The following is a 19,435-nucleotide window of genomic DNA, read 5'->3' on the forward strand; positions in this document are numbered from 1 at the left end:
ATGGAGGCAAATCCTATGTCACTGTTGTAGTTCTGAAGAATTCTCTAGAACTCAGCCCAACTCAGTATGATGGCCACATGTGGCTGATGCTACTTAAAATGTGTCTAATCTGAATTGAGGTATCCTCTAAGAGCCAGGCATTGGGACATGCTTATAATCCCCAGACTCCAGAAGCTGAAACAGAAAGATTGTGAATTTGAGGCCAAATTGGGCTTAAAAAAGAAGAAGAATTAATGAATGCTGTAGTCCATGTTCCTGAGAAGTTCTTTACCTGGCTGAGGAATTCATAGACGTTATGACATTCTGATATCTGGTAAGATGTGCAGAGATATTGACACCTCACCTTATAACATCAGCTAAGGCACTAATGCGTATGGAAAAAATGCAGATCCAAAGTTCACTTTGAGTAGATGCCACTTTCACATATTCCTTTGTGGGAATTGTGCACAGCCCGAAGCTGTTTGTTCCTGAATTATCACGTAGTCAATGTGTAAGGTGCAGGACAGTTGTATGGTGAGGCCAAGGCGAAAAATGGAAGCATGGTTGTAGCTAGATAGGTTCTGAGTGCTAAGGAGCTAGCAGAGAACCCTTTGGAGTCCTCAGTGGAGCATTTTCAGAACAGAGACATTATGAGAAATTCCTGTTGTTTTTTTTTTTTTTTTTTTTTTTTTTTTGGCTTTTTGAGATGGGGACTCCTTATAGCTCCAGCTGGCCTGGAACTCACAAAGATCTGCCTGCCTCTGCCTCCCAGGTGCTGGGATCAAAGGTGTGTGCCACCATATGCAGCTTCATTTGGGGAAATTCTTACAAAGCAGATAGATGACCTTTGATTTGTTCCTGAGTGAGCTTGGCTTGGAGAGTTATGTGAAAGGGAGTTTATTTAGAAAGGGGAATTGATGTGATTCAGGGTATAGGAGGCTTAAAAGGGCCTTTGTCAGGAGAGATGATACATACTTATATTAACTTGGAAGCTAATTATTTCAGTTGTCATTTTCTAACTTGTATTAATTTGTTCTAGAGTTTTCTGTTCCCTAGGGACTTTGCAGAGTCCTTTTTAGATTGCTTAATTGCTTGGAGGTTCCAGGGAACTGGCTGCATTTTGAGGGGTTGGAATTGAGGTGGGGAGGTGATTTTGGTGCAGTCGTTGCCTGATGTCCTTGCAGCCAGTAGTTTGTCTTGGCTGTCACTGCTGAGCTTATCACTCAAACAGGACACAGAGCACTTTGGGATTTGTGCCCCCCCCAATCACATTTGACTAGAACTTCATAGATTTTCAGAGGGATTCTAATTGCTCATATTTAACATTTTCAACAGCCCTTGGAGATATATAGAGTCAGAATCATCATCCTCTTACTCACATCTGAGGAAACTGAGACTCACAGTATCTGAGTATCTTTCCTGAGTCACATGGCTAGTGAGTAACTGGGCCAGAACAAGATGTAGCTTGCTTTCTATCCCAACATTCTTTTTCTGGTGACACCCTCCCAGCAGGGCTGCAGCTGATGGTGACCCCTTGCCTGCTGTGCTGTCTCCTAAGTTCCTGGTACTCAGGCTTACCATGAGGCGCTTACTCAGTGAAATGTGTCTGCTGATTCACAAGTCAGCATCCTTTTCCTTGCTTTCTCTTCTTGTGAACTGATTTCCACCTGCCCCTCAGCAGCATATTTAGCTTTTGTGGCGGATAGACTTTCACAGCACTTTAGGAGTTTTTCTTATTTTGTTATTGATTGATTAACTGCTTGGGAAGCTTTTAATTTTAGCTGTATTATGTCACTGTTGTTACCTGTTAAAATGGAAGGAGAACAAGGGGAGGCATCTTTTAAAAAATATTTATTTTTTGTTTCTAAAGTATTTACTTATTTATTTTTATTTTATGTGTATGAGTGTTTTGCTTGTATGTAAGTGCACTTGTGCAGTGCCCGAGGAGATCAGAAGAGGGTGTTGGATCCCCTGGAACTGTAGTTACAGACAGTTGTTGGCTGCCATGTGGGTGCTGGGAACTGAACATCGGTCTTCTGCAAGAGCAACCAGTGCTCTCAACCACTGAGCCATCTCTCCAGCTCCTTTAGTTTTTGGTATAGGGTCTTATGTAGTCGTACTGGACCATAGACTGAGTCCCTGTATCAGAAAGTAAAATATATTAGTCAGGTGTGGTAGCACACACCTGCCCCGCACTTGGGAGATGAAGGAAGATCAGGTTATCCTCAAGGCCAGTCCAGGTTACTGACCTTGTTTCAAAAATCCAAAAGAAAAACAACAGAGAAAATATCAAAACAAACCCCCAAAAAAAAATTCTCTGCCCCCCAACAAAAATAAAAGCAAACAAAACAACAAACAGAAACTCTGAGAACTCAGTGGTAGAGCCCTGCCTAGATGTGCAAGACCCTGGGTTCCATCTCCTGCCCCAGGGTTACAGATGTAAGAGAGGCCTTTTTACAAAAAGACTTCTTTTCAGGAAGACTCAGAAATTAGTCTAATGAGGGACAGGTGTGTAGTTTATCTGACCAGCACAAGGCCTCTTATGAGTGCAGAGGGTTGGGAAGAATAAGGCTTGCCACAGCGGGCCTCCCTGCCCATCCACCATGGCCAAAGCTCTTAGCTGTGGTTGGAGCGTGTGGACTGACTGATGCTTCTCAGTGCTGAGTGTCTTATGACCCTGGCTGTGTAGCTGTGCAGTGCATGCCCAGTAATGAGGCTGCATAGTGCAAAGCATCAGTAGAAAAGTTAATTGTGTTTTACATCAAAGTGAAAGAGAGATAGAAATTCTGTGACATTCTCTGTTAGGTGTGTTTCCAAACAGACTTGATTCAAATGATAGGATTCAAATGATAGTAAGACTAATTACATGTGCTAACCATGGTGGCACATACCTGTAATCCTAGCATTTAATAGAGGCATGAGGATCAGAAATTCAAGGTCGTCCTTGGCTACATAGAAAGTTTGAGGCCAGCCTGGGCTATATGAGACCCTGTATCAAAGCTCAAGGGGCGGGGGTAGGGGATTTATACAAATGCCCTCCAGGGCACCTTCTACTTTACTTGGTAACTGTGTGCCCTGCTCACATGATTTGTAGGAAATAAGAGACCTTTGAATGATGCCAGAGGTGATGGCCTCAACCCGACAAAGCTCAGCTTCTAACTTCTAAGCAGGACTGGACTAATGATACTTTGCTAAGGTCCAAATGCTGGTGACAGTCTGCTGACATCAGAGTTAAACTTTAAAAGTTATGTAATATTCTGTTGCTAATGTTTTCTAACTGTTGATAATCAAGTAAGTATGACTGTTAATTTCAGTAAAACATAGGAATTGGCTGCAAAATCATACATGGAAAGAAAGATTACTGATAAGGTCTGATACTGGACCTTAAACAGAAAAAAATGAAAATCTTTAAATTGCTGGCTATCTGATGCTTGCAGAAAGGTGAGCCATTTTTTTCCAAGACAGTACTTCTTGGATGGAATTATACTGTAGAGTCTTAGGACAGTCCCCTGTTAGCAGCCCTTACTTGACGGCCTTTTTATCATGCTAAAGTTCAAGTATGAAATAGTTACAACCGTGTCTCTATGAAAGTTCTTCTCAGTGCTGCTGTTGCATTTATTAGTTTGGGAACGTCTGGAGTTTTCTCTGCTACTTTTTTATTTCCATGTTGTCAGCATGCTGGCACTTCCTCAGATAACCTTTGAATAACATTTTTAAAGCAATGTATATAATTTAAAAATTTCCCAGGATGATGAAATGGCTCAGAGGGTAAAGGCACTTGCTTCCAAGTTTGATAATTGCAGTTGGATCCCTGAGACCCGCATGGTGGAAGGAGAGAACTGACTCCTGTGAGTTATCGTCTGACCTTCACATGTGCATTGTGGCACCCACATACACACAGATACACAATAAATACGTAAAATTAAATTTTTTTTCTCATGTGTTGTATTGCTTCTTAGTACTAAACAAAGTCTCCAAATATAAGGAATTGTGGAATTTTGTTTTTAGTTAGATACTTCATAAGGGTAATAGCTATAGCTATATACTACTGATATATATATTAATGGCAGCAATTATATTGAAAAAAATATTGTGAGTAGAATTGTGTCTTTAACAAGGCAAAGGCTTTTATGTTTTCTTGTTTTTCATTTCAGGTACATATGAGATTGTATTGACTCTGAGAATTTTCATGCAATAAAACCTACAGGAGCATTACAGAATAAATAAATCAAGTGACTGTTACTAGCAATATTATTTTTTCAAAATAGTTTTACCTGTTATTTGTGAACAATACATGCATATTATTGGAGAAAATAGAGAATGAAAAAGGAAAAAGAAAAGGAAAAGTGCCCTCAGTTTGCTACTTAAAGACTTTCTGATACTTACTTCTATGGTTTTTTTTTTTTCCTACACTTTAAAGTATACTTGAAGTCAAAGTGCATGAGGAATTTTGAATCCTGTTCTTTTATTTAACATTGTAGCATAAGAAATTTTCTGTGTTTCACAGATTTTTATGAAGACAAACCATTTTCTTAGCTACTGGGAACCTTTGATGTGCTGGGTTATGAAAACTTTTCTCTGCAGGATGTGGAGCCATGGAGCAGAAAATAGCCCAGATTCTAGTTAGGAACGACGCATCATCTTGTCCTTTTTTTTTGAGACAGGGTCTTTCTAGGTAGCTGTGTAGCTTAAGCTGTTCCTGAACTCCCTATGTAGCCCAGGCTGGCCTTGATCTGCCTTTGTAGCTCAGGCTGGACTTGAACTTGCAGTCTTTTGTTCGCCTCCAGAATGCTAGAATTACAATGACATAACCACCAAGCACAGCTTCAGGAACTACAGATTATCTTGAATTTTCAGGTAACTTAAAAAAAAGTGGCCAGGTGTGGTAGTGCCCTAATCCCAGCACTTGGGAGGCAGAGGCACGTGGACCTCTGTGAGTTCAAGGCCAGCCTGGCCTGCATAGTGAGTTCCAGGACAGCTGGGGCTACAGGGAGACCTTGTCTCAAAAAGACCAAAAAAAAAAAAGTAATGTTGGGGATTGAACCCAGAACTTGATTTTTTTGTGTATATTTAAGCTAACTTTGTATGGGGTGAGGGTGAGGGAGGGAGGGAGGGAAGGAGGGAGACAAAGACAGAATATCCTTGCTGTGCACCCACGCTGAATGCTCGGCTGGGCACGTCAAGTGGCAGCAGACAGGCAATCCATGGGGGTGGCAGTGTGCTTGGCTCCTGCACAGGAACTGTTTACAGGAGAGTAGGGCAGGGTTCATGGCAAGGTGTCTGACAAGAGACTTAGTCACACAGAGCACATGACTGGGCATTGTCCTCTGAGGGCTAAATTAGAGAGAACCCAAGGATTCTGAGGGGCAAAGGATTCAAGCTGGTGAAGAAAGAATTTGATTCAACTTGGTGATGTCCTCCGCCTCCTCCTGCGCCTTTGCCATGTTTGTTGCCAGATGACAATGCCCAGTTGGGTACCTCGTCGCAGAACAGTGTGAAGGCAAACACTGTGCTCAATCTTGAACAAAGATACCTAGATTTAAATTCTGACCCTACTACTTACATGTCACAAACCTTGGACCAATTCAGCCATTCATTCACTTGTTCCTCCCTTCCTCCCCTTCCTTCTCGTCCGTCTGCTTTGTCCTCTCCCAGTTTCTCACCTTTCTTCCACTTCCCTGTTACCCTTCACCCTCTCTTCTTCCCTCCTGGTCTTTCACAGTACTGCAGACTGAACCCAGGGCCTTGCGCATACTAGGTGAGTGGGCAAGTACTGTAGTTCTAAGCTACATACTCAGCCCGTTTTTAATTTTTGAGACAAGATCGCATGGCCTTGAACTCACTGTGTTAGACCTGGCAGGCCTTGAACTTTTGGTCCTCCTGCCTTAGACTCTCCAGTGAAGCACAGGTGCGTACCACCATGGCCATCTATTCCTTCACTTTTCTCTGCTTCATCCTGCCCATCTGTTGAAAGAAGACATTGCTAGTACCTGTTCCCTCTGTTTAAAAGAAACAGAGAACAATTCCTGTAATGTAAAATAAGCACTCAGTGAATCTTAACTGCTATCTTTCTAGTACAATGGAGTTTATACATATTACCAAGTTTCCTGTCTGTCAAGCTTGTCTGATGGGTTGAGATAGTATGCTGTAGGCATGGATAGGCAAGTGTGTTGGTTCCAGTCTTGGACCTGTCTCTGAGGCCCTTTTACCAAAGCACCTTCTGAGAGAGGTCTTAAACCCCCTGACCTTAATCTACTTGCTGTAGTCTAGCATGAGAGCCTCCTTGCTTCTTTTTTGAAACAAGGTTTCATTGTGGCTCAGACTGGTCTCATTATGTGTAGGAATGACTTAAAAAATGGGCAGATTCTGCACCAATGACTTTAATTAACCTTGCAACCAAAAAGCTATGACAGACTCACTGCCATGTGCTCGTCTGACCTGGGCACCTGATCTTGAGCCTTTGGAACCCCACTTTGCCCTAGATAGTGAATGTGGTGTGCTTTAGAAAATTAGCAATCAAAGTTCTGATCAGCACTCAAAGTCAGCACATTCACATTGGTATCTTTATTGAAAACAATGAAGATTGAGAAGAATGCTTGACATTTTGTGTATGAGATATTTTAGGCCTAGGGATGAAAGGGCAAGATTGTTTGATAAGGGTGAATCCAAGTTTGTAGTTCCCCAATGAAGCTGGAGAAACAGTTTTGAGTAAAGTTATTGGTGAGGCCTGGCTCAGCAGCACAGTTCCAGAATACATCTGGAGGAATCACTCTTAAAAACTAAGATTAAGAATCAGGCTTTTTATTCAGGTATAACTGTAATGTTGGCATTAGAAACACCACAACTATGTAACTGAGGATGACCTTGAACTTCTGATCCTCCTGCCTCCACCTATGGAGTTCTGGGAGGCCTGTATCACCAAAGTTGGCCTACTTTTATGTGGTGCTGGGGATCAAACCCAGAGTCTTACATACCAAGCAAGTGTTCTGCCAACTAAGCTGCATACCAGCCAACCTCTCCTCTACCTTTTTCCACCTTTTTTTTTTTTTTTCCTTCAGATAGGGTCTCCTGTAGTCCAAGCTGACCTTGAACTTATAAACTTGCTGTGTAGCCAAGGATGACCTTGGATTTGTGTGTGTGTGTGTGTGTGTGTGTGTGTGTGTACATGTGTACAAGCATGTGAAAGCCAGAGTTAACTTCAGGTATCTTTCTCAATTATTCTCTACCTTAACTTTTTGAGATAAGGCTCTCCCAGTGAATGCAGCTCTCACTTACTCAGTTAGACTGGCTGGTCATGGAACTCCAGGGGGTCTTCCTGTCTCCACCTCCTCAGAGCTGAGATTATAGACATGAACTGCATGCAGTGCCTGGCTTTTTACAAGGGTGTTGGTGTTGGAACTCAGGTTCTCATACTTGCTCAGTAAGCACCTTACCTTACTCTCTGAGCCATCTCTTCTAGCTCATGGCTTGAATTTCTGATCTTCCTGCTGCATATCTCAGGTGTTGGGATTGCAGGTGTGCCACTGTGCCTGCCTGGATTCTCTTTTTTTCCTCCTTCAATAAACTTCATAATGAATTATAACATGGAAAAGTACGTATTCTGTTTGCTCAGTGCTCACAACTCCAATATTGAGATCAAAGAGATGGTATCCTTTAAAACCTTTTGCTGTCTTCTCTTGGACACCACATTTTGAAAATCATAGTTAGAATAGGTTGGGGTACACTGCTCCTGGCCATGGAAAAGGCATTATAGAAGAGGGAATGCCCCAATAAAGGGTTGGCTGTGATGTTGTGGGCAATAAACTCCTGCATTTTTGTTGCTTATCAAGGTAATGTGAATTGGCAAGGAAAGATTGTTTAAATAGACCTGTTAGATGTGAATAATTAGACTGGACTTCGGGGCAGCTGTATTAGGGCTTTCTATTTTTCAACCCATCTCTTGTAAAACATTTTTTTAATTTATTTTTTATTTTATGTGTATGAGTGTATTGCCTGTTTGTACTTAAGTGTACCTGTGTCTGCAATGCCTTCAGAGGCCAGAAGTGAGCATTGGATTCCTCTGAGCCTGGAGTTACGGACAGTTGTTAGCCACCATGTGAGTGCTGGGATCCAAGCTCAAGTCTTTTGTAAAAGCAGCCATTGCTCTTAACCACTGAGCTATCTCTCTAGCTCCTTTCAACCCATCTTTTAATTGTGTCTTTTGAGTTAGAATTTCATTATGTATTGTGGTCGCTGCTTCTTGTTACCCAGAGTGTGAAATTAAAGGAGTTAAAAATTGCATCAGCACTTACCTTGAAACTTTCCTGCCTTTAATTCTCCTAACTCTACATTAGGCATGGAAACTGGTCTTTCTCTGTGTCCAGTGGAGTGGAGGTGGGTTCTGGGGCACATCACTGAATAGTTTTGGAGAAGAATCTGTACACAACAGGAAACAGTGCTGTGATGATCACAGTTTTTGTTTTTGTTTTTGTTTTTTTATCACGGGCAGATGGCTGGGCAGGCATTTTGAGTACCAAACATTTGCTGTCTAAATGCTATTTGTGCTGTCCATTGACATAAACTTTGGGTCTTCTGTAGGACCATTCAGAACCTGGGGTTTGAGAATGGAAGCAGTAAAACAGCAGTAAACAGCTGAGAGGCAGGGAGTGTATGTAGCTCAGGGGAAGAAGGCGTTTCTGCATTTGCAAAGCCTTGGGTTCAGTCCCCTGCACCCAAGACTGGAACCTGTTGTCTCCCTTCCATTTAAGAATCAAGGGCTTCATCATCCCTCCATACTCTTGCCCCGCTCTGACATCTCCTGAGGTTCATCTGTGTTCCACATGTCCATGGTAGCTGCAGGGGTTGCAGGCAGCATCCTGAGATGCAGCTGGGCTGTGGGAGTCTAGTCAGTAAATAACAGACACTTCTAAATGTAACTTTAGGCAACTCTAAAAAAAATTGTTTCCTATAATGCATGAATGAACTTTGTGAGGGAAATAGAGAGCTCAGCTGTGAGCAAGGCTTCAAATACGGTGGATGATACTTTTAATGTGTTTTAGTATCTGAGGGCAGGGTACCTAGCATGATAATGAATGGCAAGGTGAGTTCCTAAGTGTGTAGTTCCCTTTCAGGAAGGAGCCTGGGTTGAAGAAGGGAACAGATGAGAACCCAGATCTAACACACCTTTTCTTACCTCTCATCTCAGAAAAATGGTCATGGTGATGCAGTTTTTCATTTACTCAAGAAGTTCAAAACTGATTTAAATGTAAGGATCTTTGGGATAGCAGCTTCCATTTAAGTATGGTAGCTGTGGTTTTGACACATTTCTATTATGTCAGATGTTTGAGCTGTAGAATTAAAGATTAAGGAGCAGAATAACAAGAGAGACCGAATCTTCTTTCTGTTAAGATATGATGTGAACCACGTTGTTTGGAATGAACACAATTTTGCAGCCTCTGTGGGAATGTGGCTGTAGTAAGTGAGGGGAAGGTGTGTAGTGTGAACATTCAAGTTCCCACCTGCTTGGAGCACAGACAACAGCTTGGCACAGAATCATCCTGTTTACTGCAGGCGTGTTTATGTCATGGTTTTACTGCGAGTACTGAGCGTTTATAGAGTCAGTCAGGATGTATCTTTTGGGCATCTTCCAGGTTTAAAACCTCAATGTGGTGCAAAGAATAGTAAGATCCAACTTTTATACTCTAAGGATTTATAATCTTTTTGGGATCATCAAACACAAGCTATAGCAAAATACTCATGTGTTAGGTATTAAAAGTGTGCTTAAAATTACAGAGGAATTCAAAGAACAAAGGCCTAGGTCACCAGGAAAGTCTTCATGGGAAGGAAGAATTTTGTTTAAGGAAGGAATTTTCAGGTGTATTTCCTTTAGCCAGCAGCAGCAGTATACTGGAACTTGAAAATGTGTACTTTCCAGCTCCACCCCAGAACTGTTGAATCAGAAACCCTGGGGTAGGTTCAGTAGTTGGTTATGGGCTAAAGCTTGAATATCATTTTACCAAGGAAATGGTGGCTGAAAGCTATGGTGACTGAATTTAGGGCACAGAAGAAGCATGTAAAGATGACTGATTGAAGGAAGGAGGCTCAGAGAAGGAACCAGGGTCTGGTGCTGTTTGGTTTGGTTTCTGTTGAAGAGAATTCCTTCCGAACGTGGTTAGATCCTTAGGTCATCCAAATGTCCTTTGTAAGCATATCATTTTTGCTCTTATTCTTTTTTTTTTCGGGGGGTGGGGGATAGGGTCTCCCTGTAGCCCTGACTGGCCTGGAACTCACTATATAGACCAGGCTGACCTCCACCTCAGAGATTTGCCTGCCTTTGCCTCCCAAGTGGTGGGACTAAAGGTGTGCATCACTATGCCCAACTTTTTGTTTTTGTTTTTATTTTATTTAGGTGTTTTGCCTTCATGTATGTAAGTACACGCATGTGTAATGCCTGTGGAGGCTAGAAGAGGGCATCAGATTGCCTGGAACTGGAGTTATAGACGCTTATGAGTTGCCATATGGGCTCTGGGAGCCAAACCAAGGTCCTCTGTAAGAGCAGCCAGCATTCCTAACCACTGAGCCCTCTCTTATCTTTGTTTGAAATGATTATAGTATCTGGATAAGGGATTAGATATGTATATTTATGACATTATCTGGAATTATTTGGAAAATGTAAATACCGGTTTTGTGACTGAACTGCTAGGTAAAAGTATATGTGAAATAGGTGTTGGAAAAGAATTTCACGGTAGAGCTAGAGCTGGAGGTGTGCCATATAGGAGGGCCTTAGGTTCCATCTTGACAGACCTCCCTCCTCAAAAAAAAAGTTTCATGATCTTTCTTTAGGGTCCATGTAAATATCTGGTAGAGATTGAAGTTTTAAAGCCAAAATTCACTTAAAAAAAAAAAAAAGACAGGGTCTCATGTATCTCGGGCTGGTCTCAAGCTGTTCCACCTCCAGTGTGCTGAAATTCTGGTTCTGGTTATGTGATGCTGGGGATTGAATCCAGGGCCTCATACATGCTGGGCAAGCACTCTACAAATTGAGCTACATCCTCAGCCTCCAAATTAATTTTTTATACAGAAAAGTGGGGTGTATTTCCCTAGCACTTCCATTTCATAGATTTCGGGATTTGGGCCCTTTTTAATGGGTTTCCTATGGATCTTGAAACTGTCCTTTCATTTCTCCAGTAAGTTTAGATTAAATGTCAGATGATTTGGAGACACTGTTTGGGGGCTTACTCAGCTGCTTATGCTCCAAGCTGTTCTGCCCTTTAAACTGGAATATTTCAATAGCTTTTGGACAAGTAATCTTCTGATTCTCTATTTTAAAAAAGAAAGTTATTTTAGACAGGTCAGAGGAACAAAAGAAAAACCTATGACCAGATTGTGGCCCTGCAGACAAGCTTGAAGCCCCTTCCTAGTGTAATGAATTCATTCTCTTCTAATCTGGGTCTATCTTGATGCCACCAATTTAAGCGCTTGCCATAGGTATGTTATAATCTTTATTCCTTGGGGGAGAGTGCATTGAAGATCTTGTTTAAAGTTCATTTTAAGGGAACTTTCTGTCTTAAAGTATGTAATACTGTCTTAAGGTAATTGAGGGCTGTGCCTCAGCATCATTAGTATTCTTCACATTAATGAGTGAAATACAGCTGTCCTGTAGAAAGATACATTTAAGACTAGAACCAATGAACCAACCAAGGAAGGGTTCATGAGACTTCAGTAATGGATCCATATTAGTATTTTCTTCAGCCAAATTCCAGGAAAAAGGAATTGGTGACACCATCCTTCATAGTTTTTTGGTTCTAGATTTGACCTATGTTTCAAGGACTTAGGATTTGGTTTGTTTTTGAGACAGGGTCTCCCTGTAGATCCAGCTATCCTGGAACTTGTGGTATATACCAGACTAGCCTCCATCTCACAGAGATTGCCTCCGGAGTGCTGGTATTAAAGGCATGAGCCACCACATCTGGCCGAGTTAGGATTTTTATTGTAAAAGTAAAACATTTTCTCCCTGGACCCACAGAATCATAAAGATCTCATAGCATTATTCTAATGTACAGATGATTTTTGTTGTCAGAAGCCAAAATGAACTGCTTTCCTTCTAGGGGCTGCCAATTCAAGGGCTTTCTCAGTTTGAATAGGCCCAGGATGTCAGTGCAAAAGTTTTGAGGGTTTTCTGGCTCTGTAGTATCAGTGTCTCTTCAGTATCATTACTGACTTTTTACTCTTATTAAGGCAAGAGTGGGCCCCTACTCTGCTTCCCACCTCTCCCCACCTTACATACTAAGACCTATGTTTTGGCCGTTGGGAGCAAATATCCTCACTTGCTATGGATAGAGTTTTGCAAGGTCGCAGAGTAAGAACTGTCAGCTGACACTTGCTCACATGAGAACTATTAAGAGGGTGGTGTGGCCAATGTCAGAATAACCTTGCAGCTGAAGGCAAGTCACTGCATTTGCCCAGAGCCATATGAGTAGGTCTTGTGACTAATTAAGTGAGGACTACATAAACTCCAGCTAGTTAGCGCAGATAGCATGAATCAATCCAAACTGCTGGACCTGTTGAGTGTACTAGAGAACAAGTGTAGGAAAAGTAGGGAGAGATTTGTACTTGTCTGTATTTATTATGGGTCTGTCGAGAGCAGGTTTTTATAATGTAATAGATACATCCAACTTCTGAAAATCATCCAGGGCTTCATTTACATAAGGAATGAATGTTCCTGTTTTTTTTTAAGCTTCTAAAAGAGGAAATTAGTTTCTTGCCAAATAGCTTGTCTCATATTGAACAGGGAGTGAGATGGTTGCTTAGACAAGAACTGCTGGTCACTACAGAGTATACCTCAAATAACAAAGAAACTTCAAGACTGGGTCCTAGTCTACATTGATGATCAGGATAAATGGAAGCGCATTAAGCCACTCGGGAGATGTGTGGTGGCACAGCGAAAACCACAAATCGGCCAGCGGGCCAGCAGGAGTCTGCCAGATGTGTGAGTGATGCCGTTTCTGGTTCTGGAAGGATTTACAAGACAGTTTTATGTGCAAAGATTCCAAAGTGTGCCCGAATAGGAAGGGGCACCTCTCCTGTGGAACTCAGCAACAGGTTTGAAATTTTAGTTTTGTTTTAGACTCTCAGGGAAATGGCTAACTCACTGGATACCAATGAGTTGTATTGATTTGAAATGGTTTTCAAGAATGCTTTAAGTAGGAGAAAAGTGATTCCTTGTGGTCTGTAGAAACAGTCCTTTCCTCTACAGGAAAGGTATGGGCATGGGTATTTTTAGTTAGGATTCTGGCACCATATACCTTCTTAATTTTTCATTACCTCCCCTGGAGCCAATTTGTTAGAAATAGTCGAATCCTTGTCCTTTGGAAGCTTGAACAGCGCTACTTGCATTTATGAGGCAAAAGTTAAAGCTCTGGAGTACCAGCACAGGTAGAAGATGGGACAAGGACCAGGGCGCTGGCTTTTGGCCAGGTGTGTAGATTGTAGCTTTCCTGAGGAGACAGATGCTGAAGGAGAACCCAGGTTTGCTCTCGAAGATGGCGTTTCATGAGAAGGACATACTCTGATTTTACTAGCAAGCTTATCCATAAAGAATATGATCCTACTTGCTCTGTCTTTTAAAGTTATTTCATCTACTTTGGAAGAACTAATTGTACTTGTGGACCTTAATTCAAATGCTGTTTGTGAGAAATTTTATTGTATATTAAAAAACAAAGGATAAAGCCCAAAGAAACAAACTACAGACTCTCTGAAAACTGCATCTCATTCCAAAATTTTATGTTGAAAGCCAGAGGTTAAGCTCCAATTTTAACTTGAATTTTTAATTGAAAATTTCACACAATCAGCATGTTTCATAAACTGTTTATCCTGTTATTGGCTTAGTTAAAAAAAAATAAAGATACAGGGTTTTTTCTTTTTTTTTTCTTTTTTTTTTAATCTTTTTGAGACAGGGTCTCCCTGTAGACCCAGCTGCCCTAGAACTCAGAGTGTAGACCAGGCTGGCCTTGAATTTACAGATACTCCTGCCTCTGCCTCCTGAGTGCTGGGATTAACACCTGGCTGTTTGACTTGTTTTGAGACAGGGTCTTACTGTATGGCCCTAGCTAGACTTATGGGTGTTTACTATGTAACTTGCTCAGCTAGAATATAGTTTCTGTTATATTAAAAAAACTTTGTCTAAATAAAACTTAATAAAATGGTAAGTAGCCTACTGCCCAGTAAGAGCTCTGTAGATTGGAGAGCTGGGGAGAAGTGGCACGTGCTGGCTCCAGTGCTGCCCTCTAAGTTGAAGAGATCTGTTTGTAGAGCAAGAGGTAATGAATGAGGTGGTTCATTAGAAAAGATGGAAGTGTTCAGAAGGATTTCACTTTTATAATGTGTGTTCTTATCTGCTTACCAAGAAAGACAGTGAGAGTGGGAGTGGCACTCAGTGAGAGTAGGAGTAGCACTCTGCTACCTGGGGCCGTGACCATGGCTGTGACGCATAGCTTTTCTGAGTCTCGCTTTGTGATATGCTTAGATTATGTGAAAAATTCTTCCTTTGGGGTTCTAAGATGCAGTATCAGAGCGTTTGTACTCTATTTTTGTTCTTTTATGGAATTCCAGATCCCCAAGTACTTATTTGGGATGACTATGCACATAAAATAATAACTTGGACTGTGTCAGTTTCTTTAAAACTTGTAAAAATTTTTTTGTATGCGTCAGTACTTTTCAAACCTTTCAGTGAAATTGCTGTTTCAGCATGGTTTTAAGTTTTCACTTAACTACTGCTTTAAATATAATAGAACATTTTCAGGCCCGTTTCTCCCTTTAACTTCTTTAGATTTTCATCCCTAATCTTTTGTTTTTGAATTTTCAACAATTTTGACATGTTTTCTTTTTTTTTTTAATGGTGAAAAAGTATATATTTAGCATTAGCTAGCTGGCTGGACTCAGTTAATTCAGGTTTATTTGGCGGCATCCAAAGCATCTTAACCAGGAGCCGTTTGAACATAGGTCTTTTCTCTGCCTGCCTGCCTGCTCAGATGTACACTTTAGTCACATCGGTGTCAAGCTACTTCACAGCCTGCTTGATCTGGCGCTTGTTGGCCTTGACCTCCACAGTGAGCACAAATGTGTGTACTTCATGACTGACTCAGTAATCATAGCAGTCAAGCTTGTTTTCTTCTAGGGGTGTTCATCCAGGGGTATTTGGGCTGCCTCCAGAGCGCAAATGTCTTGGCCCTCTGGAAGATGTATTTTTGGAATTAACTACAGATCAGACCAGTTTCTTCACTGACTCTCTTCCTTTTCCAACAGTCTAAAAATTGGTGGACTGGTGAAATGGCTCAGTGGAAAAAAGGTACTTGTTGCCAAGCCTGATGACCTGAGTTCAATCCCCAGGATCTGTGTGGTGGAAAGAGAGAACTGGCTCCCACAAGTTGTCTTCTGACTGCCACATGTGTACATGCACCACACATACACATAAATAAATAAGTAAATGAGTGAATGAATGTAAAAATATATAGATATATATTTTTTACTTATCCTAGTATTGTGCTGGTTTCCAGAATGCTTTTAGTATTCAGGCTAAGTTCAAGGGTAGTTGTGAATTATTGACAGGAGATTACATAGTTAGGATATGGCTCTAAAGTGATCACAAGTTATCTGTTTGCTCAAGTCATGTGGTAGTCAGAGAGATGTCCAACTTTTTTTTTTTTTTTTTTTGAAACAGGGTCTCACAGTCTATCCCTGGCTGGCCTGAAACTCACAGAGATCTGCCTGGCTCTGCCTCCTGTGATTAGAGACGTACACCACCAGGACCAATCTCCAACTTTCTTTTTGTTCTTAAATTGGTAGTTTTAGATCTTAGTTGAGTGTATATATAAACAGATTTTTTGTTGTTGTTTTTTATTTTTTGACTTCTCGTTTTCTAGTTATACAAAGAAGAAGAGAAGGATCCCTAAAAACAGTAGTCATGTAATATAAGATTACCATAGTGACTGCCAGTGCAGACAGACAGCCCAGTGCAAACAGACAGTCCTGTGGAGAAAGAAGCATTTTGATTATCTCCTTGTGGTTCATAGAAGTTGTGCACTGTATCTTTACTTCCATATCCCTTTGCTTCTATGACACAGTTCAAAGAATTCCTGAATCAATAATAACAAAAATTCATTTTCAGTTGTTTGTCAAGAGAGAATTCCTTGCTAAAACTCAGTTGAAATCTGGTAATTTAAAAATATTTGTTATTTTTATTTTATGTGTATGAGTGTATTACCTGCATGTATATAAGTGCACCCCTATTGTGCAATGCCCATGGAGGTCCGAAGAGGGCATTGGATCCCCTGGAATTGGAGTTCTAGACAGTTTGTTAGCCAGCATGTGGGTACTGAGAAACAAACTTGGGTCCTTTGCAAGAGCAGCCAGTGTTCTTAACCACTGAGCCATCTCTCCAGCCCCCAAATCTGGTAATTTTTAAATATGATGGGTATGTGATATGAATTTTCCAAATAATTTCTTCTAACCCCTTTCTTAAAATCTAGATTATAGCAAAGTTGCTACGACTTTTTGCTTTTTTACATTTTCTTGGAAAAACTGGATAAGGCCAGAGGGTTGTCTTGGTAGTATTTGCCAAAGGTTGTATGAAACGTTCTTTCTCTAATGTTAGAGAAACGCCAGCTTCCTTGCTGTTAGTGCAAAGAGGAACTGAAACAAGCACTTCAGAGTCAATTGCGCTTAACAGTTTCGTATCTTGAAATTTGAGTTCAGAAGAAATTGTGCTGTTTTAGAGCTCCTGGCTGGGTGGGGGCTGGGGTGGAACTCAGACATGAAGCTGGTGCTGAGCATGGGCTATGCCGGGGGTTCTGTCTCCAGCACCCACGGAAATCACCAGCACAGAGGGGAGAGAGGAGTCACTGAGTGAAGATAGCTGACTTACGTTCAGTTTTATAAGGAAAATCCTTAGATTGTCTGAAGGAGTCACTTAACAAGAAAGTAAATAGAGAAACCAGATGTATTCTCCCTTAGTGAACTCATGGGATAAGATGACCATGATTTTGCTACCAGTTTTTATTTATGGCAGCTAGGATTACTGAGTGGGGAATGTAAAACTAGTCACGGATTTAGACAGAGATGCTAAGGTAAGAAAGAAATAATTCTGAAGATTTTAGTAAAAGGTCATCACAAGATGGCGTAAGTGCACGTTCCAGGTGTGGGAATTGCTTTTCACTGTGTTCTGCACACAGAAACTGTGAAAATCATTCTGCTGAGTAGAAAACGTGTCTGTTAGACAGGTTGAGTAAAGTAGGCAGGGAAAAGCAAAACACAAACTCCAACCAAACAGCAGTCAGCTGATTATCTTGTGCTTATGACAAACTTCACAAGCTTGCTGGGTGTGACTCTTTCAGAGAGCACCAGTGTCATAAGTTCTGCCCTTCCTGCATTCCTTCCCTTTTCTCTGATTTTATATGCAATAAGGACTTTTCTTTCACTTGTCAGTAGAGTCAGTTCCCATTGATTGACGGTGATGATTTGGAGATGAAATGTGAGATTTGGTGAATGAAGGAACACAGTGGTAATTTACATTGTAGCAGTTTCATGTCTGATTAGTTTTCAAGCTCTTTCATCCTTTCTCTCTGAGGACACATTTGTTACCAGACATGAATCAGAGAGGTGCAAATACAGGGGATTTTCACAGAAGCTGACAACTGACCTAAGCTTTTGTCTGGATCTTATTTTGGTAAGCACTGATAACAGGAGGGTAAAGTACTTGTTATTAGTCACCATAACTAATAGAGTCCAGAGTGATGGTGTACCAGACAGAAGGTGAGATTACTTCATAACAGCTTCTGTAGCATTTCCCCCCAAGTTCCTACTCAGTCTTGTGCTGAACTGGGATGCCTGCTGGACTGCTCCCCAGTTCCTATTCTCACTACTGTTCTGAGTCAGGCTCTGGCTTAAGCTTCATCCTTTTATTGTTCCAGTAACAAAGGCTGGATAATACTGAACAGTGATGTAGCAAGCCCTGGTCAGGAGAGTGGTAACTTGTGACCTGTCTCAGAGTGTAGTAGAACTCCCAACCCTATCATAACCAGTGGAATCCAGCCTGGGGCGGTTGAAGCATTGAGAAACATTGAGTTCTTCCCTCTGTGGAGTCCCAAGAGGATGTTTGAGGATCAGGTATAAATCCATTCAGGAACCTTTATATCTTGAAGGATTTAGTTCTTTATCTGTATAGAAAGATTTAAAAAAAAATAATTTATTATTGTTTTTAGATAGGGCCTTACTATCTAAAGGCTGTGTGGGCCTGGAGCTTGCTATGTAGACCAGACTGGCCTCCAACTCACAAGAGATCTGCCTGCCACTGCCTCCCAGTGCTGGGATCAAAGGCATGTACCACCACACCTGGTTATATTATTTTTTAAAGAAGGAAGTAGAAACAAAGAGTAAAGAGAGAGATGGCAAAAGGCCCCAAAGACAGTAAATTCCATTAAGGCAAAGAAGCCCCTGCCCCCATCATAAAACCAAAGTAGAAAAGATTCACAAATAAAGATCCTTCTGTAAGGAACATTAAATATTAGTCTTTTCTTTCAAACACTTTAAAACTTGGATCTTTTAATACCATCATATCCTGTAAGACTTGTTTAAGGAAAGGCCATTCCCAAACCTGATGGCCTGGGGTATTGGAGCCCTTCCCCTTTTCTTTGTGGTGATTCTTTTTAAACTAGCCAACTGGGAAAAACCAGCCAATGGGGAAAAGACATAGCACTCTTGCATTAGGGATTAAAAACCTATCAAGTTCTGTGTGCTTGCTGGATCTGACTGACCACAAAATGCACCCTTTTGCAAAAGTTAAATCTGTGGACTTACTTTTGCTTTGTCTCTGTGTTCTTTGTGTGGTATTGGTGGGGTCTTTGAACCTCAGATTTTATTTCTAGCAGTTCCAATGTCATCAGTTTAGAGTTGAAATTTTTGTTTTTTAATGCCAGGTGTATAATCCCAGCATTCAAAGTACTGAGGCAAGAGGATCAGCAAGAGTTCAAAGCCACCAGAATGAGACTCAATGTCATTCTCAAAAAACGACAGTGATTTTTAGTCACATCTGGTCCCTAAAGATCTGAAAACAAAACAAAACAAAAACTTTCTACTGAGCTTAATGGGTTAAAAGACACAAAATTGGGGTGGGTAGGGAATTGGGGGTGGATTTGAGAGGAGATGGAGAGGAGTTTGAGTATAATCAAAATCTATTGTATGAAATTCTAAAATAATAAAACTAATAGCTGGATGTGATGGCATATACTTTTAAACCCAGCACTCAGGAGGTGGAGGCAGAGGCAGAGGCAGAGGCAGAGGCAGAGGCAGAGGCAGAGGCAGGTGGATCTCTGTGAATTCGAGGCCAGCCCAGTCTACATAGCGATTTCTTGGCCAATTGTGGCTATAGGGAGACCCTGTCTCAACCCCCCCCCCCAAAATAGGGTGGGTTAGAATAGTAGTT

General features: G+C 41.2%; 1 protein-coding gene across 7 annotated transcripts in view; it reads left to right on the top strand.

Annotated features, from left to right (window-relative positions):
* Fnip2 (folliculin interacting protein 2) overlaps positions 1 to 19,435 on the top strand; it is a 151,984-nt gene that overhangs the window by 30,611 nt on the left and 101,938 nt on the right. For 2 of the 7 annotated variants that reach the window (XM_029556735.1, XM_017803533.2), the window contains exon 1: positions 12,753 to 13,059. The exons of the other annotated variants lie outside the window; for them this stretch is intronic. In XM_029556735.1, coding sequence (XP_029412595.1) covers positions 12,884 to 13,059 — 176 coding nt within the window. In that variant the 5' untranslated portion in view covers positions 12,753 to 12,883. Of the gene's footprint in view, positions 1 to 12,752; positions 13,060 to 19,435 lie in introns of those variants that run through there. 7 annotated transcript variants of the gene reach the window in all.

The sequence above is a fragment of the Nannospalax galili genome, unplaced genomic scaffold (genome assembly GCF_000622305.1).
Source record: "Nannospalax galili isolate Female #2095 unplaced genomic scaffold, S.galili_v1.0 scaffold305, whole genome shotgun sequence".
Classification (NCBI taxonomy): Eukaryota; Metazoa; Chordata; class Mammalia; order Rodentia; family Spalacidae; genus Nannospalax; species Nannospalax galili.